The sequence below is a fragment of the Hoplias malabaricus genome, chromosome 17 (assembly GCF_029633855.1).
Source record: "Hoplias malabaricus isolate fHopMal1 chromosome 17, fHopMal1.hap1, whole genome shotgun sequence".
Classification (NCBI taxonomy): domain Eukaryota; kingdom Metazoa; phylum Chordata; class Actinopteri; order Characiformes; family Erythrinidae; genus Hoplias; species Hoplias malabaricus.
In genome coordinates, this window is record NC_089816.1 from 36113074 (window position 1) to 36136993 (window position 23920).

The following is a 23920-nucleotide window of genomic DNA, read 5'->3' on the forward strand; positions in this document are numbered from 1 at the left end:
ACACACTCTATATATCTGAGTGTTTACAGAGTTATTGGAGATGTTTCAGATGGCGTTCCACAACTGTTTATTTATTTATTTATTTACAGAACAAGGCTCTCCTTGTCGCTGAATGTAGGTCAGTTTATGAATTTATGAAATTCTCAGTCGTCTTAAAACTCACTTATTTTTGTACAAAAATAAACCTCCCCTTTGCCTCCTGCAGCTTTCCACTTTAAAGGCAGCGTGGACGACGGTGGAGAACTGTTCTCACAGTGAAACCTGTTCACACATAAATCCAGTCAGGGTTCCGTCCACTGAGTTTATGGCGGTTATGAAAATGGTGGAGTGAGAATGGGGGATGGAGAAGGGTTTTGTGAATAAACAGTAAGGTTTCAGCTGGTTATACACTGCACATGCAGCACAGCGCCCCCCAGAGCCCCAGGCTTTTAACAGACTCCCCCCGACTCTCTTCACCACTCTGTTTTCACGCCGGCGCCCGAGCTGCTTATTTTAGAGCATGTGGAACATTGTAGACACCTACAGCACTGAGCAAAAGTCAGAGACCACACAGTGTTTTACTTTCCTCTCGAAACATTACGAACACACCACACACAGACGACCCATAAATAAATATTAAATCAAGCTTTTGATATAAACGACCCACTCAGGCCTCTGTCTCTCCCTCGTTCAGACCCTGCCCCCGATCACGGAGCCGACGTTATCTCAAAGACTATTCACAAAAGTGCAGTGGATGGAAACACGACTCTTTTCGCATGTGTTTCTGCTGATATTCCTTTACTACGTGACACATATGCGAACGCTTTGGATGGAAACGCAGCTACTGTTCGTTCAGAAGTGTTTATTCACTGTTTGAATTCCCACAGAAACTCATGTGTAACTCGAGCTGTTTAGTTTTGTAGCGCTTTCGCTCTGTGTTTACTTTCATGCAGTTAGCGCTCTCCTGAATTTAGAGTCAGTTCCACCTTAAGTAATGTAACTGTAACAGCAGAAATAAGTCAGTGTTACCCCCCTATGGAGCAGGAATAGAGCAAGAGAGAGAGAGAGAGAGACAGACAGAAATAGAGAGAGAGAGAGAGAGCGACAGACAGATAGAAAGAGAGAGTGAGAGAGACAGAGAGAGAGAGACAGACAGACAGAGAGAGTGAGAGACAGAAGACACAGAGAGAGAGAGAAACAGACAGAGAGAGAGAGAGAGACAGACAGACAGAAAGAGAGAGAGAGAGAGAGAAAGAGAAAGAGAGAGACAGAGAGTGAGAGAGACAGAGAGAGAGAGACAGACAGAGAGACAGAAAGAGAGAGACAGACAGACAGAAAGAGAGAGAGAGAGAAAGAGAAAGAGAGAGACAGACAGACAGAAAGAGAGAGAGAGAGAGACAGACAGACAGAGAGAGACAGACAGACAGAAAAAGAGAGAGAGACAGACAGACAGACAGAGTGAGAGAGAGAGAGAGAGAGAGAGAGAGAGACAGACAGACAGACAGCGTGAGAGAGAGAGAGAAACAGAGCATGAGAGAGAGAGAGAGAGAGAGAGAGAAAGAGAGAGAGAGAGAAAGAGAGAGAGAGAGAGAGAGGGACTTGAACCAGTTTGAATTGAGACACTTAGTTTGTTTCCTATTTACGGATCCAGGGCTGTGTACAAACACTGGAACTTTTTCCAGTGCAAACAGAGCGAATAACAGCGGCTGGTGAAGAAACATTCTCTGAATTTCATAAACTGTGTGATATAATCATTTACAAAAAGAGTTTACTGTGAGTTCAGAGACAGTTGTCATTTAACTCTAACCTTTCACTTCATTTGTCTGAAGTCGATTACAGACGAGTGTCGCCTCATAACGAGAGTCACACGGAGGAAAACAGAACTCCACAGATTCCATTTCTCTGCCGTTATCATGAAAATGATTTACAGCCGACCCCTGGCCTTGTGCGGGGGGCACAGCTCATAAATCACTGAGTGTGAGGTGGTGGTGGTGGGGGGGGGCGATTTATCAGATTTACCTGATGGAGAAGAAGAAAAGCTGAGTAGAGTTGAGTAGGGACCCTGCAGTGGAGAAGCGGTATAACACACTGGTCACGGGAGACAGCACGTTTACCGCAGCAGTCGGGGGAAACAGAGATGATGTGTGTGTGGCATGTGCTTGCGCCAGAGATCAGATCTCATTAAAGCGAGGTGTAAACAGGCTGTGTAGATTCACACAGTGACTCCTGATCATTAAATTAATCTCTGTAACATCTACAAGGACACGGTGCGCTCTGTAAATGCACTCAGCTTCAGACAGCTTCCCGTTTCCCCCTCCATCTTCTCCCTGAGACTTTAAAAGAAGAACGGAGCGGGTGGCGCTGGGGTGTGACCCAGATTTATGTCCGTAAACCTGCAGCGTGGTGCCGAGGGAATGACCTCACATAGCCCAAATACATGAGTAATGCTGGAGGAGCCTGAGTCTTAAATAAAACAGCAGCTCACGCACTGCATCAGCCCCACACCCACCTCTCTGCAGCTCCAGCGTACGCTCCGTAACTGCAGCTTTTACGGATGGATTCCTTTCACCGAGGGTGTAGTTTCTAGGGGGACACAGTCATTATAAATTCACTGAGTAAACCCCACCCTTAGTTGGAAATTAAACAACAACATGATGTAGGTTTCAGAGATCAAACAATTTTCCACGGCAGGGAACTTACTCGACTTGGCTCGGCCAAATCCGATCCTGCTCCTGGAGCCGGGTATTGTTTTAGTCCCTGCTCTCGCCGGGTTCTATCCGAGCCGAGTCGGTACTGAATGTGAGGTGTAACCCCTGCAGAGCTCTGATTGGCCAGAGACCTGTCAATCACCAGGAAACACAGCAGCGTTCACATTAGTTTTTATCCGACTCTCAGCAGCAGCTCGCAACATTCCCCCGAGGGGTTTCTGAAGAGGAGACGCTCCTTGGGACGGTGTCTGAGGAAAATCTCCAGAGAAAGACAAACGTGTGACAAGGAAAACTGCTCTGTGAGGAACTGGGGGCGGAGCCGTGTTCAGTCCAAACAACAACAACAACAACAACAACACGCCACACAACGGGTAAACAGCACCTGACTTTACCGCTGCCGTGTAGTGGCTTTCAAAGCCGACGGTTCCAGTTAGAGACGGGGTTTTGTGTCGTCACTGGCTCCATTTCCCTGGGAAGCTGTGCTAGTGGAATCTGAGGAGATTTATACGGTTCCTGTTTGTATTTCAATAACAACATGTTGGGAGTACGACCAAACACACGGCTCCCCACAGTCCTGCGAACTCACATCATTTCTGTGTTGGACAAACTCACTCCCACCTCCACCTCGTCTTCACCCTGTTGGCTTTACACACCTTCGGAATCTGCCCTGAAGTCCTCCCCAGAAACACCTGAGCTCCCCTCTCCCTGTTTCAGCCCTCACAGGTTCCTCACAGGTTCCTCACAGGGGTGGTGCGTCCTGGCGGAGCTGCACTTTAACAGAATCAGTGCAATTATTAAACACTTCATTTATCTGTGATTTATTTCTGATCTATGGCAGAGTAATGTCCGCTTTAGTGTTACATCACTTCAGTTATTCAGTGTTAACCCGGCTTTTTACTGGATGCAGAGGTGTGTCCCTGCGACTGACTGCTGAACAGAGGGGTAGTGAAGCTGTGTCTGTTTCCCTCTAAACTCTGTGTGCCCCAGAACAATTCCTCGTCCAGAAACTCACTGTCTGACCAGGTTCTATTTGTCCTTTAAGACCGGGTGCTGCCGGGTGAGGGATGGGGTGAGCCTTATTCCTGCTGCAGAGTCAAATGTTACAGGATCCCAGCCGTTCAGCTCTGGTCTGGACTCGAGAGCACGGCTACGGCTCACAGTCCCATCTGTGTGTGTGATTAGGACGTGTCTGAAACATACACACAATAGTGGACACTTTAAAACACTCACGTTGTCATTTACTCACTCACACACACCTGTGTACAGTCACACACACACACACACACACACAATTGTGGACACTTTAAAACACACACGTTGTCATTTACTCACTCACACACACTTGTGTACAGTCACACACACACACACACACAATTGTGGACAGTTTTACACACTCACACAGTCAGTCAGTCACTCACTCTCACACACCCACACACACACACACTCACTCACACTCACTCACTCACACCTGTGGACAGTTTCACACACTCACACAATCAGTCACTCACTCACTCACTCACTCAAACACACCCACACCCACACTCACATAGTCAGTCAGTCACTCACTCACACACACCCACTCACACACACTCACCCACCCAGTGGACAGTTTCACGCACTCACACAATCAGTCACTCACTCACACACACACCCACACACACACACCCACACCAACACACACACACACACACACACACCTGTGGACAGTTTTACACACTCGTTTGTGTAAATTCATGTCATCTCCAAAGCCTGGTTCATTGTGCCTCTGAATCCCGAGCTGCTGCAGCTGAAGGTACTGTGTATGTTAGTGTGTGTGTGTGTGTGTGTGTGTGTGTGTGTGTATGTTAGTTTGTGTGTGTGTGTGTGTGGGCGTCTTTCCCCTCTCCCTCTCGGTCTGTGGGAGACTCAGATGTGAATGGCAGAGTTCAGCTCCAGAGCGCCTCACTAACAATAAGAGAAAGTGAGAGGAGCTGCTGCTGAACTGGAGCCTGGCGCGGAGCGTGTGGAGGAGTCGGCGCTGGTGAATAAAACATTACCACACACTAGCACTCGGATTATTCCAGAACGTGACTGAGCTGCTCCGCCATGAGGTGGGCAGTGTGTGGACGTGTGGACGTGTGTGTGTGTGGACCAGGAATATATCACATTGTGGGGACCAAAACCTGTTTACACACCCACACTGTGTGTTTTCATATACTTGTGAGGACCAGATATTCTCACAATGGTGGATTATGCCACATATTTAGCTGGTCCTAACAATACATTTTACTTTTACAAAAACTGTTGCTTTGATGTGAAAATCTAAGTGGGAAATGAATTATATTTATATTCTTTTGGAATCTTAGTGTGGTGTTAATAGGCTACAGCAATAATTATTTCAGTCGAGGTCTTCACGAGTACAGCAGAGCCAACACGCCTGTGTGTGTGTGTGTGTCTGCGTGTTTGTGTGTGTGTGTGTTTGTGCATGTACACACCTCCTCTGAGCGTGACTCTCCTCCTCCTCTCACTCTTTAGTTTCTTTCTGTGGAAGTCCCACAGGGTTTGGCACTTCAGCCCACCTACACCCACCTACACCCACACACACACACACACACACACTCCTCAGCCAAGGCTTGCTGCTGTATTACATACCTCTACTTCATGCTTACACTCACTAGTCACTTTATTAAAATCCCGTTTCTTAGTTGTTCACTTCCTAGTCATTTAAACACCTCCTGATTTCTACTCACTTCATTACAAACTTCACTCTTACCCTCTGCTTATGCCCCATCCACAAGGAAACAGCACTTTGTGTCACTGAAGATCTGGAGACATGTGCGTGGGGCCTTAAAGACACCGGCCACTTTAACAGAAACACTACATCGTACTGTCATTTAGTCGCCACTTTATTAGAAACACTCTCCACTTTTTTAAAATTAGGACTCTACAGCTCTTCTCTGTACACTGTGTGCACAGTTCATCACCCAGTCTTTACACTCATCACTGCTCAGTGTCTGTAGTGAATCCACTCCAGTAAAGAGTACTGTGTGAAGACTGCAGACAGCGAAGGGTTAAAGACGTTCCTGCTGTGTTGAATCAATAGTCCAGCAGACAGCACCCAGTGTTTTTCTCTGGGGCTGAGTCTCCTCCGGTTCCCGAGCTGCAGGTATTGGGTGGTTCTGGCAGAGCTGCTGACGGCCCGCTCCGAGTCCAGCGCAAATGGAAAACCTGACCTTCACTCGCCTTTCACTTCAAAACACAGGAGCTGCACTGCGCTGGGAAAATGCAAAGTTGCACTTAGACCCAGAGAGAGCCACAGATCCAGGACAGAGGCTCGGGTTTCAGCTCTGAGCCGGTGTTTTTCCACAACACCTTTAAAAAGCCTGCCCTCCACAGCGGGTCGTTCTGAAGACCAGGGGGTTGTAGCGTTTAGAAAACTCTATGTTCTAATTAATAGCTGTTTATTTTAAACCAATACAGCCCTGTTTATTCAGTACAGTGTCCCCCACACTGCACCCAGGCATTTGGATCCAAACAGACCACAAGGATAGCGCCCCCTGTTGGCCTTGAAACAGCACCTTCAACCGCTGTTCACCCCGACCCCGAGCGCACAGCAGTGAGGAGCGAGGAGCAGAAGCTCTGGTTTTTAGCCGTTTTCACTCTGTTCTCTTTCTTCTCCGTTTTTACTCAGTGCTCTTATTTCTCCGCGCTCGTTGTGTCTGTTTTGCTGAGTTTAACCTCGTCTTTGCGCTCTCACATAAACACGGGTCCAGCGCTGTGATTGGACAGACTCAGACGAGGGGGCGGGGCCATTCTAAAGTCTCTGCACTTGACGTCAGAAGCGGCACAGAATCAGAGCGACTCGTTTTATCCCGTGTTTCTGACTCAGGCAGCGCACAGAACACTGACTGGGGTCTTGTTTCACAGTGTGAGGGTTGGTGGTTAAAATAGATTAATCTATTGTTCTCCCATAGAATTATAGAATTATTGTTGGTGCTGAACCATAAAGCTTTTTAATAACAGAGTGGGTTTATGGAAAAAATACGAGGAAGGTTTTAAGATGTATTTGATCAGCAGAATGTGTCCAAAACACAGCAGATGGAGCAATGCTTTCCTTGCAATGGGAATACCCCCCCCCCCCCTACACACACACCCCAACTCCAAAACACACACACACACACACACACACACACACTCCACTAGCCCTCTGGCAGCTGCAGCAGAATTGATTACAAATTGATTTTAGCCAGACAGGGTTTTATACGGGTCCTGCAGGATCAGTTTCTCAGAGGAACCTCACTCTGCGCATACAAAGCACACCGAGGCTATTTACCGAGGCTATATATCCACCCCCCACCCCACATCCCACAGCACTCCTCCCACGCCCCTGCCCCCCGGCTCCCACTACATCCCAACACGCTTTTAATAAATCAGCATTCTTTGCCTATTTTCAGGAGCTCTGCATATTAACCAGCTGTTTACACCCTAGCTTTTCTCCACCAAGCCACTGCAGACCTGAGTTTGATGGGGTCTGGATCAACTCTGAATAACAAGGAGCCCTGACTGATCCCAGCACTGCGACAGGAGTCTCATACTGTAATGAAACACCAGGCCAATGGCAAACAGTTACAGGAGGGATATTAATAAAACTCAGAGCATGTGCCTGTTAATGTGGGGATCCGGAGCCACACACTGACGCTGGGCTGTGAAGCAAAAACAGCTCACTAATGAAATGTCAGAGCGAACGAGGGATGAAAGACAGGGAGAGAGAGAAGAAAAAGGGAGGGAGGGAGGGAGAGAGAGAGGAAGAGAGTGGAAGAGAGGGAAAGACTTGAACAAAGCAAGAAACACAGGCAGAGAGAGAGAGAGAGAGAGAGAGAGAGAGAGAGAGAAAAGTGAAAGAACGAGAGGGAGAAAGCCAGAGAAAATGACATGAAGAAAGAGAGAGAGATCCATGAGAATAACAAGAAAAAGCAAGTGAAAGAGAGAAACAGTAGGAGAGAAAAGAAAAATGAAAGGAAAGATAAGGCCAGCAAGTGAAAGAACAAATGACAGAGAGAGAGAGAGAGAGAGAGAGAGAGAGAGGGGGGGGGGGGGGGTAATGGAAAGCTGGGGGAGAGAGAGCAAATATAAGAAAGAGGGATGAAAGAAAAGATAGAAATGGGAGCAAGAGGGCAAGGTAGAGATATAGAAAAAGAGAAGGGGGAGTGAGTAATGGAAAGCAATAGAGAAATAGGGAAATAAAAGAAAGAGATGAGAGGCTGATAAAGAGAGAAAGAGAAAGGAATATGGAGAGTCTTCTTGTCAGGGCTCAGAGTATGGTCTGTCTGAGCTGGTGGTGTTTACGGTGGTCCTCAGGTGTAAGAGTCTCGGCCGTCTCCGGACTCATCCTTTTCTGACTAAAGGAAATTAAGTTGGCGACTCTTGCGTGGCGAGTCCGCTCTCGCGCTGTTAACTCCTGCACTGAGAGCTGTAATCTCACCGAAGCGCAATATCCAGATTAACAGTGATCTGGGGTCAGCTTTGCAGGCCGTGGGATGGGTCCATACACACTGTTCACCGAGTCCTGTCAAGACAGGGTTTATGATGTCACAGTTTACAAGTAAACACAGAGAAACACAACATCGTGCCAAACACCAGAACTGTAAATAATGCAGTACACCACATACCAAGAGCACCTGAGGAGCGCTCCTAGGAAAGCATGGGTGGTCCTGGAGGTGGTGTTTCAGAGTCAGCAGGGGGCGCTGTCCCTGTGCTCTGTGTGGATCCCAATGCCTGGCTGCAGTGAGGGGGACACTGTACTGAATAAACAGTGTGGTCCTTCAGACGAGATGTAAAACCGAGGCCCTGATGTCAGATAAGACCCCGGGGGGCAGTTCCTGGAATCAAGTTGGGCTCAGTGTGAACCCAGTGTCTTAAATCTGCCCCTGTGGTCCTCTCCCTGTCCTCATGACCATTCCCATCTTCAGTAAACCAGCTCTCTCCTTCCTTCTCGTCTCCTCTCTACGCTGTACCTCATGTGTGGCGAGGGGCTGGAGCATCGTGGAGATTGGACATTGGTGGAAGCGAACTTCCCAGCAAATGTAAAGCAATTGTAAAAAAGGTGACTGTATCTTTTAAGGTGGAGCGGTGTGTGTGAGTAAGAAGCGACTGTAACTTTTAATGTGGAGTGGTGTGTGTGAGTAAGAAGCGACTGTAACTTTTAAGGTGGAGCGGTGTGTGTGAGTAAGAAGTGACTGTATCTTTTAAGGTGGAGCGGTGTGTGTGAGTAAGAAGTGACTGTATCTTTTAAGGTGGAGCGGTGTGTGTGAGTAAGAAGCGATTGTATCTTTTAAGGTGGAGCGGTGTGTGTGAGTAAGAAGTGACTGTATCTTTTAAGGTGGAGCGGTGTGTGTGAGTAAGAAGCGACTGTATCTTTTAATGTGGAGCGGTGTGTGTGAGTAAGAAGCGACTGTTTTTTTTAAGGTGGAGCGGTGTGTGTGAGTAAGAAGCGACTGTATCTTTTAAGATGGAGCGGTGTGTGTGAGTAAGAAGCGACTGTATCTTTTAATGTGGAGCGGTGTGTGTGAGCAAGAAGCGATTGTATCTTTTAATGTGGAGCGGTGTGTGTGAGTAAGAAGTGACTGTATCTTTTAAGGTGGAGCGGTGTGTGTGAGTAAGAAGTGACTGTATCTTTTAAGGTGGAGCGGTGTGTGTGAGTAAGAAGCGATTGTATCTTTTAAGGTGGAGCGGTGTGTGTGAGTAAGAAGTGACTGTATCTTTTAAGGTGGAGCGGTGTGTGTGAGTAAGAAGCGACTGTATCTTTTAATGTGGAGCGGTGTGTGTGAGTAAGAAGCGACTGTTTTTTTTAAGGTGGAGCGGTGTGTGTGAGTAAGAAGCGACTGTATCTTTTAAGGTGGAGCGGTGTGTGTGAGTAAGAAGCGACTGTTTTTTTTAAGGTGGAGCGGTGTGTGTGAGTAAGAAGTGACTGTATCTTTTAAGGTGGAGCGGTGTGTGTGAGTAAGAAGCGACTGTATCTTTTAATGTGGAGCGGTGTGTGTGAGCAAGAAGCGATTGTATCTTTTAATGTGGAGCGGTGTGTGTGAGTAAGAAGCGACTGTATCTTTTAAGGTGGAGCGGTGTGTGTGAGTAAGAAGCGACTGTATCTTTTAAGGTGGAGCGGTGTGTGTGAGTAAGAAGCGACTGTATCTTGTTGGTGTCTGAAGTGTAAATTGTCTGTAAGTGTTTATTCACTGTTTGAATTCCCACAGAAACTCATGAGTAACTCATTCTGGAGACTGCAGGTTTGTAGCATTTAGAAAATACCTCCTCAGCTCCAGAGTGGTAATTCTGACTCATGTACAGCTGCTCTGTGTTGGTACAGGTTGTGTTTTGATGTGTGAGACAGATTGTCTTGTACATGATCTCTAGCCCAGACGGGAATGAATTCTTTGCTCAAAAGTGGAACAAAATGTGTCTGCTATCTACGTCTTACCTGATGTTACTGTTGTGGAAATAATGTAGGTCATAGGTCAAAGGGTCATAGGTCACACACTTGTGCATGCTCGCGCTCTGCTTTTTACAAGGGTTTAGTATGTTACTGTGGACAGGGGACTTTTGGAAGACAGAGTGAATACACTAGCTCTGTCAGAACACAGCGGTGTGGCCCGAGTTTACCGTGTTAGTGTGGACCATGCCCAATTTCTATAAAAAGCACAACAAACCACTGCCCCAGAAAAGGGTGATCCATTATTTATTTCACTGATTCCTCCACTCAGACTCTGCTTCTTATTTAAGCAAGGACAGTATCTACATCAGATCATTAAAGGTAACATCTGTCTTCTCTATGGTTTGTTAACGTTCAGAAGCTCTGCATCTTTTAAAGCTGAAGCAGTGTGTGTGAGTGAGAAGCGACTGTATGTTTTAAGGTGGAGTGGTGTGTGTGAGTAAGAAGCGACGGTATCTTTTAAGGTGGAGTGCTGTGTGTGAGTAAGAAGCGACTGTATCTTTTAAGGTGGAACGGTGTGTGTGAGTAAGAAGTGACTCTATCTTGTTGGTGTCTGAAGTGTAAATTGTCTGTAAGTGTTTATTCACTGTTTTAATTCCCACAGAAACTCATGTTTAACTCGAGCTGTTTAGCTTTGTAGCACTTTCGCACTGTGTTTACTTTCATGCAGTTAGCGCTCTCCTTAATTTTGAACAAATTTGGATTGTGACTGTCTGTGAGGAGTGTGGTGTGTTCTCCCTGTGTCTGCGTGGGTTTCCTCCGGGTGACTGTCTGTGAGGAGTGTGGTGTGTTCTCCCTGTGTCTGCGTGGGTTTCCTCCAGGTGACTGTCTGTGAGGAGTGTGGTGTGTTCTCCCTGTGTCTCCGTGGGTTTCCTCCGGGTGACTGTCTGTGAGGAGTGTGGTGTGTTCTCTCTGTGTCTGCGTGGGTTTCCTCCGGGTGACTGTCTGTGAGGAGTGTGGTGTGTTCTCTCTGTGTCTGCGTGGGTTTCCTCCGGGTGACTGTCTGTGAGGAGTGTGGTGTGTTCTCTCTGTGTCTGCGTGGGTTTCCTCCGGGTGACTGTCTGTGAGGGGTGTGTTGATGTTCTCTCTGTGTCTGCGTGGGCTTCCTCAGGGTGACTGTCTGTGAGGAGTGTGGTGTGTTCTCTCTGTGTCTGTGTGGGTTTCCTCCAGGTGACTGTGAGGAGTGTGGTGTGTTCTCTCTGTGTCTGCGTGGGTTTCCTCCGGGTGACTGTCTGTGAGGAGTGTGGTGTGTTCTCCCTGTGTCTGCATGGGCTTCCTCCGGGTGACTCTCTGTGAGAAGTGTGGTGTGTTCTCTCTGTGTCTGCGTGGGTTTCCTCCGGGTGACTGTCTGTGAGGAGTGTGGTGTGTTCTCTCTGTGTCTGCGTGGGTTTCCTCCGGGTGACTCTCTGTGAGGAGTGTGGTGTGTTCTCCCTGTGTCTGTGTGGGTTTCTTCCGGATGCGCCGGCTTCCTTCCACGTTGCAAAAACACACATTGGTAGGTAGATTTGAGACACAAACGTGTCCGTAGGTGTGAGTGTGTGATTGTTTGTCACCCTTTGAAGGACTGGTGGCCCCTCCAGTGTGTGTAAAACAGAAGCAATGATAAAACACAAAGTTTAATGCTGATGTTAGAACACATATTCTTAAAGAATCCTGTTCCAATGTTGTTATGGGTGTCTTCCCTTAGACGTGAGAGAGAAAGTCCAAAAATGAATCAGTCCAAAAATAATCAATTCCTGTTTCAGTTCAGAGGTTTGAAACGGGTATTAATCAAATCCACAGACAGGGAATTATAATCAGAACGGCTGATTCTCACCAAAATCTTGACGCTTTTTGAAATGTTATATTTCTTTTATTTAAAACCTTATGCAAAGATGTTATTTTTACTGGAACAGCAGTGAGTGACTGGTGTGTTTGTGTTGTCTTTGGTATCAGGTTCAGCATGTGGAGCTGGAAGGATCTGATCAGTCTGAGGTAATGATCAGCCTTCAGACATCAACACAGAAGGGACAGAGACGTAAAGACTCAACAGAACAACTAGAACTGTAAACTAGAGAACATCTGGAGGAAGAGGATTTTTGTGAGTATCATGTAAACTTGCAAATCTGAGTGAAAGCAGAGTATATCTGAACAAAAGTGGTGAAAATCTGAGCAAGAGCAGTGGAAATCTGAGCGAGAGCAAAGCAAATCAAATCATATTTATTTGTATAGCGCTTTTCACAACTGATGTTGTCACAAAGCAGCTTCACAGAATTCCAGTAAGACAAAGATTTGACATGAAATGTAAAAACAAATGTAAAACCCTCAAGTGAGCGAGGCCAGGGGCGACAGTGACAAGGAAAAACTCCCCCAGCTGAGGAAGAAACCTTGGGAGGAATCAAGGCTCACAAGGGGTGACCCATCCTCCTCTGGTCAATCTACTGGTGATGATAGTTAGTAGTCCGTGAGAACTTCAGTGTAGGGACAGCTTCAAGGCACTTGGTGGTTGCTGGAGCGTGGGCAGCTGGTCTGAAGCGTGGAGGAGGATCTCGACAGTCATCCATCAGTGTCCAGACAGACAGGTGGGCAGTCGTTTACTCGGAAAGATGTAAAGGGATGGAATTAGTTTTGAACTGTTTTGTGTTTGTAAAGTAGAAAATATGAAAAATTCCAGAGTGTGGCTAATGACTCCGGCAGATCTGACTATGACAGCATTAACTAAAAGGAGAGAACCAGGAGGACACACAGACACGGGAGCATCCTGAAACACTGGCATCCCTCCGCTCCACCGTCAACAAACCTGAGTGATCGACACCAGCGTCTCAGTTTACTATAATTCCCTGTGTCCATGGACCCCCCGGATCTGCCGCCTTTATCTATGGGGGAGATTTGAAGATTGCGACTGTGTCTGAGTCCCGGACATTTTCTGGAAGATCATTCCAGAGTCTGGGGGCTTTATAAGAAAAGGCTCTTCCCCCAGCTGAGGCCTTCTGAATTCTGGGAACTATTAAAAATCCAGTATTCTGTGATCTGAGTGAACGTGGAGGCTCATAATAGGAAATTGTATCTTGAAGATATTCAGGAGCAAGCCCATGTAGAGCTTTATATGTTAATAACAGAATTTTGTAGTCAATGCGGAATTTAACAGGCAGCCAATGAAGTGATGATAAAACTGGGCTGATATGTTCAAATTCTCTAGTTTTAGTGAGGACCCTAGCTGCAGCATTTTGAACTAGTTGAAGTTTTCTTAAATTGCTGCTGGTGCATCCTGACAGTAGTGCGTTACAGTAGTCAAGCCTTGAAGTAATAAAGGCATGTACTAATGTTTCTGCGTCCTGAAGGGATAAGGCATTTCTAATCTTAGCAATATTGCGAAGATGTAAAAAAGCTGTCCTAGTGATTACTACCTATGTGTTGATCAAATGATAAATCCGGGTCAAATATGACACTGAGATTTTTTGCTGCTGAACCAGGTTTAACTGGAAGGTTAGCTAGATTTAAAATTAAATCTGATAATTTATTTCTTGTCACTTTTGGACCCAAAAGCAGGACCTCTGTTTTGTTGCTGTTTAGAAGGAGGAAGTTACGCAACATCCAGCCTTTCACGTCTTTTACACAGTCCTCTATTTTCTTTAATCTGTGTTTGTCATCGGGCTTTGGCTGAAATATACAATTGTGTGTCGTCTGCGTAACAGTGAAAGTTAATGTCATGGTTTCTTTTAATTGTGCCTAGCGGTAACATGTATAATGTAAATAATAATGGTCCTAAAATAGAGCCTTGTGGAATTCCAAATCTTACTTTAGAATAATTTGAATTTAGATTGTTTACTTTTACGAATTGATAACGTTCCGTTAAGTAAGATTTGAACCATGATAGGGCTGTCCCTGTGATTCCAACCATGTTTTCTAACCTTTCTAGGAGAATATTGTGGTCTATTGTATCGAAGGCTGCGCTGAGGTCAAGAAGCACCAACAGGGATACGTGGCCTTGATCAGAGGCAAGAAGAAGATCATTTGTTATCTTGACTAGAGCTGTCTCTGTACTATGATGTTGCCTGAATCCAGATTGGAATTTTTCATATCTATGAGAGCAGAGTAACCCTCTCTGTTGACCTCTCTTTTTCTCTCTCTCTGCAGGTCACCTGTCTGAGCTGGACTGGAGTCTCGAGGGTTAAATCTTAAGTGATGGCGGACCCCTATCAGAACAGCTACCGGCGCGGTGAAGCTGACGGCTACGGGTCGTACGGAGAGGGTGGTGAGGACCAATATGGGTATCAGAGCGAATACCCGGCGCAGGAGGAGGACGCGGCCAGCGACGTGACGGAGGGTCACGATGAGGATGATCAGATGTACGAGGGCGAGTACCAGGGCATCCCTCACCCAGACGAGGTACGGGCCGCACGCCGAGCCGCCAGGGCCAAGGCCCACGCCACCGCGGACATGGTGTCTGAACACGAGGAGCTGGCTGAGCAGTATGAGGACATCATGGAGGACTGTGGACACGGACGCTTCCAATGGAGCCTGTTCACGGTGCTGGGTTTAGCACTGATGGCGGACAGCGTTGAATGCTTCGTGGTGGCCTTTGCTCTTCCCAGTGCTGAGAAAGACATGTGTCTGTCCAATGCAGAGAAAGGCATGCTGGGTAAGTCATATACAGTGTTTATATATACATTTATTTATACACAAATCAGCAATAAGATTAAAACCATGAGTGGCGCTACTCTGCAGAGTCCCTACTCGACTCGACTGTACTCTTCCCCTCCTCGACCAGGTGAATCAGGTCCTGGTTCTGGAAGCGGGTTCTTGTTTAGTGGCTGTTCTCTCGTGGATCAGAGCGAGTCGAGTAGGGACTAAACCGTGGCGTGTAAACCTTGCAGAGCGCTGATCGTCCAGAGAGAGTCGTCACTCTACGCCACGCAACGCAGACGACCAGCACCAACTCTCCATCTGTAAAATCTCCAGCTGCAGCAGAGATCACGTTTGTTTTTATCCGACTCACGACGGCAGCTCGTAAAATGACGCCGTGGTCTTTTGAAGAGGTTCAAACGCTCCTTGGATCGGTGGCCGACGAAAGAATCCAGCGAGAGCTGGACGCTGCAACAAGGAAGGAACAAACTCTACTGATCTGTCTGAACTGATGACGGAGCTGTGTTCAGTCCCAAACAACAACAACACGCCGATACACCATGAGTAAACACCGCTTAACGTTACCACCGCCGTTGTTGTGGTTTCCAAAGCCCTCTGTTCCTCTTAGAGACGGGGTTAGAGACGACTCCCAATACATTTTGGGGAGGAGCTGTGGGAGCGGAAAACCAACCAGGGACCAATCAGAGAGTAGAGACCAGTAGAGAACTCTCTGGGGTCTGTGGGGAGTTCCCGGTGTGCAGTGGCCAGAACTGACCCAAAGTGTTCAGAGGAAGGACGAGCGCTGATCGGAGACAGGGTCTTGAGCCGGAGTTTCACTAATGGAGGAGGGAGTGAAGGGGTCAGTGTTCTGACCCGGTTCTATCAGAGCGGAGTTAACTCTTTCAGCGGTGCATGTTCTGACCTAGTTCTATCAGAGCAGAGTTAACTCTTTCAGTGGTGTGTTTTCTGACCCGGTTCTATCAGAGCGGAATTAACTCTTTCAGTGGTGTGTTCTGATCCGGTTCTATCAGAGCGGAGTTAACTCTTTCAGTGGTGTGTTCTGACCCGGTTCTATCAGAGCAGAGTTAACTCTTTCAGCGGTGCGTGTTCTGACCCGGTTCTATCAGAGCGGAGTTAACTCTTTCAGCGGTGCGTGTTCTGACCCAGTTCTATCAGAGCGGAGTTAACTCTTTCAGTGGTGCGTGTTCTGACCCGGTTTTATCAGAGGGGAGTTAACTCTTTCAGCTGTGTGTGTTCTGACCCGGTTCTATCAGAGCAGAGTTAACTCTTTCAGCGGTGTGTGTTCTGACCCGGTTCTATCAGAGCAGAGTTAACTCTTTCAGCGGTGCGTGTTCTGACCCGGTTCTATCAGAGCAGAGTTAACTCTTTCAGCGGTGCGTGTTCTGACCTGGTTCTATCAGAGCAGAGTTAACTCTTTCAGCGGTGCGTGTTCTGACTCTGTTCTATCAGAGCAGAGTTAACTCTTTCAGCGGTGCGTGTTCTGACTCTATTCTATCAGAGCAGAGTTAACTCTTTCAGCGGTGCGTGTTCTGACCCAGTTCTATCAGAGCGGAGTTAACACTTTCAGCAGTGCGTCTTCTGACCCGGTTCTATCAGAGCGGAGTTAACTCTTTCAGTGGTGTGTTCTGACCCAGTTCTATCAGAGCGGAGTTAACTCTTTCAGCGGTGCGTGTTCTGACCCGGTTCTATCAGAGCGGAGTTAACTCTTTCAGCGGTGCATGTTCTGACCTAGTTCTATCAGAGCAGAGTTAACTCTTTCAGCGGTGCGTCTTCTGACCCAGTTCTATCAGAGCGGAGTTAACTCTTTCAGCGGTGCGTGTTCTGACCCAGTTCTATCAGAGCAGTGTTAACTCTTTCAGCGGTGCGGGTTCTGACCCAGTTCTATCAGAGCGGTGTTAACACTTTCAGCGGTGTACTGCAGTAGCTCTTCTGTGGGAATTGGAGGAGATATCGCTTCCCATAGGAGTGTGGGCACAAAGTACAGTTGTCCAAAACAATCAGGCACGAAAGGAATGTGAGCCCAGAAGCATGGCCCATTTGTACACTCTGGCGCGGAGTCCCAGTCTAATTACTGTGAGTGATTCTGTGAATTGGGCTGGGCCCGGTTGATGGCGGGCAGTCAATACTAGCCAGCAGCTACGCAAGCAGAACATAAATTAGGAATGCTCTCAAATTAGCTAATGGCAGCAAAAGTGGTGATATTAACCCGCCAGTTTCTCTTACTCAGTTTGGATCTGCTGGATGATGTGCAGGAGGAGCAGAACCCGGTGCTCCACATCCTACAGGCCTCAGTGTGTGTTTATAGAGAACAGTGAGTCAGATGCTACACAGATCCTCCTAGAATTACATAAAGTTTTTACACAGTGTGAGGCGAGTGTGTGGGAATATGATGTGGTGAACTATTCTAACCATTCACCAGCGTAATGCCATGGTCACACCACAGAGTCGTCTGATCACTTCACCTCTACAGTAAACTACATCAGTCACAAACTACACTGTACACACAGCTCCTCACTTCCTCTACAGTGAACTACATCGGTCATAAACTACACTGTACACACACAGCTCCTCACTCCCTCTACAGTGAACTACATCAGTCATAAACTACACTGTACACACACAGCTCCTCACTCTCTCTACAGTGAACTACATCAGTCACAAACTACACTGTACACACACAGCTCCTCACTCCCTCTACAGTGAACTACATCAGTCACAAACTACACTGTACACACAGCTCCTCACTTCCTCTACAGTGAACTACATCGGTCATAAACTACACTGTACACACACAGCTCCTCACTCCCTCTACAGTGAACTACATCAGTCACAAACTACACTGTACACACACAGCTCCTCGCTCTCTCTACAGTGAACTACATCAGTCACAAACTACACTGTACACACACAGCTCCTCGCTCCCTCTACAGTGAACTACATCAGTCACAAACTACACTGTACACACAGCTCCTCACTCCCTCTACAGTGAACTACATCAGTCATAAACTACACTGTACACACACAGCTCCTCGCTCCCTCTACAGTGCACTACATCAGTCACAAACTACACTGTACACACACAGCTCCTCGCTCCCTCTACAGTGAACTACATCAGTCATAAACTACACTGTACACACACAGCTCCTCGCTCCCTCTACAGTGAACTACATCAGTCACAAACTACACTGTACACACACAGCTCCTCACTCCCTCTACAGTGAACTACATCAGTCATAAACTACACTGTACACACACAGCTCCTCTCTCCCTCTACAGTGAACTACATCAGTCACAAACTACACTGTACACACACAGCTCCTCACTCCCTCTACAGTGAACTACATCAGTCATAAACTACACTGTACACACACAGCTCCTCTCTCCCTCTACAGTGAACTACATCAGTCATAAACTACACTGTACACACACAGCTCCTCACTCCCTCTACAGTGAACTACATCAGTCATAAACTACACTGTACACACACAGCTCCTCTCTCCCTCTCCAGTGAACTACATCAGTCACAAACTACACTGTACACACACAGCTCCTCTCTCCCTCTACAGTGAACTACATCAGTCACAAACTACACTGTACACACACAGCTCCTCTCTCCCTCTACAGTGAACTACATCACTCATAAACTACACTGTACACACACAGCTCCTCACTCCCTCTACAGTGAACTACATCAGTCATAAACTACACTGTACACACACAGCTCCTCACTCCCTCTACAGTGAACTACATCAGTCACAAACTACACTGTACACACACAGCTCCTCTCTCCCTCTACAGTGAACTACATCAGTCATAAACTACACTGTACACACACAGCTCCTCTCTCCCTCTACAGTGAACTACATCAGTCACAAACTACACTGTACACACACAGCTCCTCTCTCCCTCTACAGTGAACTACATCAGTCATAAACTACACTGTACACACACAGCTCCTCACTCCCTCTACAGTGAACTACATCAGTCATAAACTACACTGTACACACACAGCTCCTCTCTCCCTCTACAGTGAACTACATCAGTCACAAACTACACTGTACACACACAGCTCCTCACTCCCTCTACAGTGAACTACATCAGTCACAAACTACACTGTACACACACAGCTCCTCTCTCCCTCTACAGTGAACTACATCAGTCATAAACTACACTGTACACACACAGCTCCTCACTCCCTCTACAGTGAACTACATCAGTCATAAACTACACTGTACACACACAGCTCCTCACTCCCTCTACAGTGAACTACATCAGTCACAAACTACACTGTACACACACAGCTCCTCTCACCCTCTACAGTGAACTACATCAGTCACAAACTACACTGTACACACACAGCTCCTCTCTCCCTCTCCAGTGAACTACATCAGTCATAAACTACACTGTACACACACAGCTCCTCTCTCCCTCTCCAGTGAACTACATCAGTCACAAACTACACTGTACACACACAGCTCCTCTTACCCTCTACAGTGAACTACATCAGTCACAAACTACACTGTACACACACAGCTCCTCGCTCTCTCTACAGTGAACTACATCAGTCATAAACTACACTGTACACACAGCTCCTCACTCCCTCTACAGTGAACTACATCAGTCATAAACTACACTGTACACACACAGCTCCTCGCTCCCTCTACAGTGAACTACATCAGTCACAAACTACACTGTACACACACAGCTCCTCTCACCCTCTACAGTGAACTACATCAGTCACAAACTACACTGTACACACACAGCTCCTCGCTCCCTCTACAGTGAACTACATCAGTCATAAACTACACTGTACACACACAGCTCCTCTCTCCCTCTACAGTGAACTACATCAGTCATAAACTACACTGTACACACACAGACAGCACTAGAGTTCAGATTCACACAGATGAATAAATAGAAATGATGTGTGTTAGAAATATATACTGCATTATTAACATCTAGATTCCGTTGTAGTGTACTACTGTGGTTCACATACTCAGCCACTAGAGGTCACACATGCTAAATATCAACCAGTGCCTGAGTGTGAGAAGCTGTCCACAGGTCAGTGTGTGAGTGACTGGGTGAGTGTGAGATTCTCTGTGATGGACTGAGACCTGTTGCCAAAAGAGCCCAGGTCAGTGTAGAGTGCTGACAAAGGATGAATGAATGAATGAATGAATGAATGATTGAATAAATGATTTCAGCCATGGTGTGTGGGTGAGAGAGAGAGAGAGAGAGAGAGAGAGAGAGATTCAGCAGCAGTGTAAATGTGTGAGAGACATGGACACAGATGGCCATGCTGTGGGGGGTATGAACACGGAAGAGAGAGAGAGAGAGAGAGAGAGATGGCATTATCTGAGCTGATCAGTATATGCCTCCTCCCCCTCTCTGCAGGAGAATCCCTCCATCCTTCCTCTCTGATTGGTCAGTGTTAATCCCTGCAGGTCACAGTCTGTGGACAGAACTGTGGTGGTTTTGTTCACATTTTTAACAAAGCGTTTCAGGAAGATTCTACACCCTGAGATTAAACCTGATCTTAAACCTGATCTTAATCTTGGGATTAAACCTGATCTTAAACCTGATCTTAATCTTGGGATTAAACCTGATCTTAAACCTGATCTTAAACCTGATTTTAATCCTGAGATTAAATCTGATCTTAATCCTGATTTTAAACCTGATCTTAAACCTGAGATTAAACCTGATCTCAAGTGTAAACTGAGCTCATGCTGCTCTCAGACCGCCAGAGTTCAGAGAGTCAGTCCACTTTAACAAGGTTAGAACACTGAGTTTCTACCTGAGGAGGAGGAGGAGGAGGAGGAGAGAGAGAGAGAGAGAGAGAGAGAGAGAGAGAGAGAGAGAGAGAGAGAGAAAGATAGGTTAAGAAACAGTGATGCAGATAGAACAAAAAAAGTGGGAGACAGAAAGAAGGGTTGCACAAGTGTGTGTGTGTGTGTGTATCAGATGAAGGTCAGGGTGTGTGTATTGATGTGCTGACTCTGCAGTTCTTTCAGACAGATGGGGGAGTGTGTGGGGGGGGGGCGTTTGCGGAGAAACACACACATTCTGTATACCCCCATCCAGCCCAAACACACACACACACACACACACAACACTCGGTGCTGAGCAATGCTACATCACTGTGAGTTATTGGAAGAGAAAATGCTGGACACCTGCTCTGGTCACGGTCCAGTCGCAGGGCAGCGCCCTCTGTCCGCTCCCCTCTGTCACTACATGTCCCAGCCTGTGGATTCGGATTCGGAGCCTCTGGCCGTTTATTAAAGGAGCACTATGTCGTATTTTCCCCAAATGACAGTTTCAATATCACTGTGATGCTCCACTGAGCTGTAAAAGGGAGAACAGAGCCTCTGTCACTGGTTTGCTGTGGTCTGGTGGTGAGGGAACTGGGCTGTGACCTGAAGGACCATTACTCATTTCACCTGGTTTTAATCTTGTGGCAGATCAGAGTTTATATTCTGTACTGATGTTTCCACATGTGATGTGTGTGTGTGTGTGTGTTGTGTCCTGCAGGTTTGATAGTGTTCCTGGGAATGATGTTCGGAGCGTTTGTCTGGGGCGGGATGGCGGATAAATTGGGCCGCAGGAAGTGTCTGATCGTCGCTTTGGCCATCAACTGCATCGCCGCCTTCCTCTCGTCCTTCGCCCAGAGCTACGGCTTCTTCATCTTCTTCAGACTCTTCTCCGGCTTCGGGTCAGTGACTGTTTTCAGCTCCTTACTCCTTTTACAGCCTTTTCTTAGTTGTAGCAGACAGTGACCCGAGAGGGGCCGCGAACCCCAGCCCCACAGCCCCTCTGAGGTGTGACAAAGACACCCCCACTGCTCCACCTTAATACCTTCATTACAACATTTCCCAGTGCTTTTAAAAGGCCAAGCTAAGAACATCACCATAAAGAATCTTTCAGACTTTTCTAGTTAAATGTGTACAGACTGTAGTCCCTCTGTTGCTCTGCATACTTTGTTAGCCCCCTTTCAGCCTGAGAATAGTCCACTGACCAAAAATATCCAGCCAATAGCATCTAAAACAGAGAGAGAGAGAGAGAGAGGGAGAGAGAGAGAGAGAGAGAGAGAGAGAGAGAGAGGGGACGGGGTGATAGAGAAAGGGAGAGACACAGAGAAGAGAGGGAGAGAGAGAGAGAGAGAGAGAGAGAGAGAGAGAGGGGACGGGGTGATAGAGAAAGGGAGAGACACAGAGAAGAGAGAGAGAGAGAGAGAGAGAGAGAGAGAGAGAGAGAGAGAGAGAGAGAGAGAGAGGGGACGGGGTGATAGAGAAAGGGAGAGACACAGAGAAGAGAGGGAGAGAGAGAGAGAGAGAGAGAGAGGGGACGGGGTGATAGAGAAAGGGAGAGACACAGAGAAGAGAGGGAGAGAGAGAGAGAGAGAGAGAGAGAGAGAGAGAGAGAGAGAGAGAGAGAGAGAGAGGGGGGACGGGGTGATAGAGAAAGGGAGAGACACAGAGAAGAGAGGGAGAGAGAGAGAGAGAGAGAGAGAGATAGAGAGAGAGAGAGAGAGAGAGAGAGAGAGAGAGAGGGGACGGGGTGATAGAGAAAGGGAGAGACACAGAGAAGAGAGAGAGAGAGAGAGAGAGAGAGAGAGAGAGGTTGATAGACAGAGGTCAGTGGTTGATAGAGAGGGGTGAATAGAGAGAGAAGGAAGAGGAGAGGGAGTGATAGAGATAGGGAGAGAGAAGGGGGTGATATAGAGAGAGTGAAAGAGAGAGAGAGAGAGAGAGATCAGTGGTAGATAGGGAGGGGGGTAATAGAGAGAGAGAAGAAAGGGGGATGATAGAGAGAGAGAAGAAAGAGGAAAAGGGGGATAGAGAATAGGAGAGAGAAGGAAGGTGGTAGAGAGAGGGAGAGACACTCAGAGAGAAGAGAGGAAGGATAGAGAGATTCTAAATCCTAAATCGTTGTCATATTTACCACATGAACATAAACAGTTAAAGCAGGTTAAAGCAGGAACGCTGGGAAGCAGTGAGTGTAACCTGATGAAGATGACAGAGTGAGGTTGGTTTGCTCTCTCTCAGGTCAGACTCCACACCCTGCAGAGTGTGAGGACATATGGCTCCCCGCCCCTCGCGGCTCCTCCGGTTTAATTATAGCTCAGATACACAGCCCGTGGTGGAGGAGAGGTAGAGAACACAACAAAAAAACAAAAAACACTCTAAAACTGTTTAAAAGTGTCTGCTATCACTAGCCATAACATGTCCTTCTCAGCGCTGCAGTGACACTGACGTGGTGGTGGTGTGTGAGTATGTGTTGTGCTGGTGTAGAGTGGATCAGACACAGCAGTGCTGCTGGAGTTTTTAAACCCTGAGTTCAGCGAGAGCAGGGACAAACTTTTTTGTGATTTATAACACAAAGCCCGCTGCTCCTGTCAGAGAAAGGGGTTTGAGACGACACCAGATAAATCTGGGGGGGAAGCTGTGGGAGTGGAAAACCATCCAGAGAGTAGGGTCCAGTTAAGTCCAGTAGAGTAGGGACCATGCAGTGGAAAAGCACCACTGGTGATGAACTGACCTGTGTAAAGAGAGGCTGGAGAGTCATTTCACCAAGTGCTTCTACTTCACATTGTGAAACAGCCCTTATACTGACCCCCAGCTCAGTGGAGAATACACTGGTTCATTCAGAGACATCAGAGCAATTTAATCTTTCATCCTTTTTATAGAAAACATGTCAAAAGTGTCTGTAGGTGTGAGTGTGTGAGTGAATGTGTGTCGCCCTGTGAAGGACTGGCGCCCCCTCCAGGGTGTGTTCCTGCCTTGTGCCCAGTGATTCTGGGTAGACTCCAGACCCACCGCCGCCCTGAACTGGATGGGGGTTACAGACAATGAATGAATGAATGAATGAATGAATGAATGAAGTAATTAACTGCGAGTGTTGTGTGTTGCAGGATCGGTGGATCCGTGCCCATCGTGTACTCATACTTCTCAGAGTTCCTGCAGATGGATAAGCGAGGGGAACACCTCAGCTGGCTCTGCATGTTCTGGATGATGGGCGGCATCTACGCCTCCTTCACCGCGTGGGGCATCATCCCCCGATACGGTACTGTACACACTGTACAACACAACCCCTCCCTACTGTATGACATGGGGCTAAGTGTATGACACTGTAGTATAGTATTAAA

The 23920-nt window shown here is 47.2% G+C and overlaps 1 protein-coding gene across 2 annotated transcripts in view; it reads left to right on the forward strand.

Annotated features, from left to right (window-relative positions):
• The window catches only part of LOC136673810 (synaptic vesicle glycoprotein 2B-like), a 46121-nt gene that overhangs the window by 9378 nt on the left and 12823 nt on the right, over positions 1-23920 (forward strand). For both annotated transcript variants that reach the window (XR_010795963.1, XM_066649544.1), the window contains exons 2-5: positions 12088-12232; positions 14269-14773; positions 21307-21487; positions 23687-23838. Coding sequence is in view for 1 of the 2 variants with exons in the window: in XM_066649544.1 (XP_066505641.1) it covers positions 14317-14773; positions 21307-21487; positions 23687-23838 (790 nt within the window). In the remaining variant the exon portion in view is untranslated. The remainder of the gene's footprint in view (positions 1-12087; positions 12233-14268; positions 14774-21306; positions 21488-23686; positions 23839-23920) is intronic.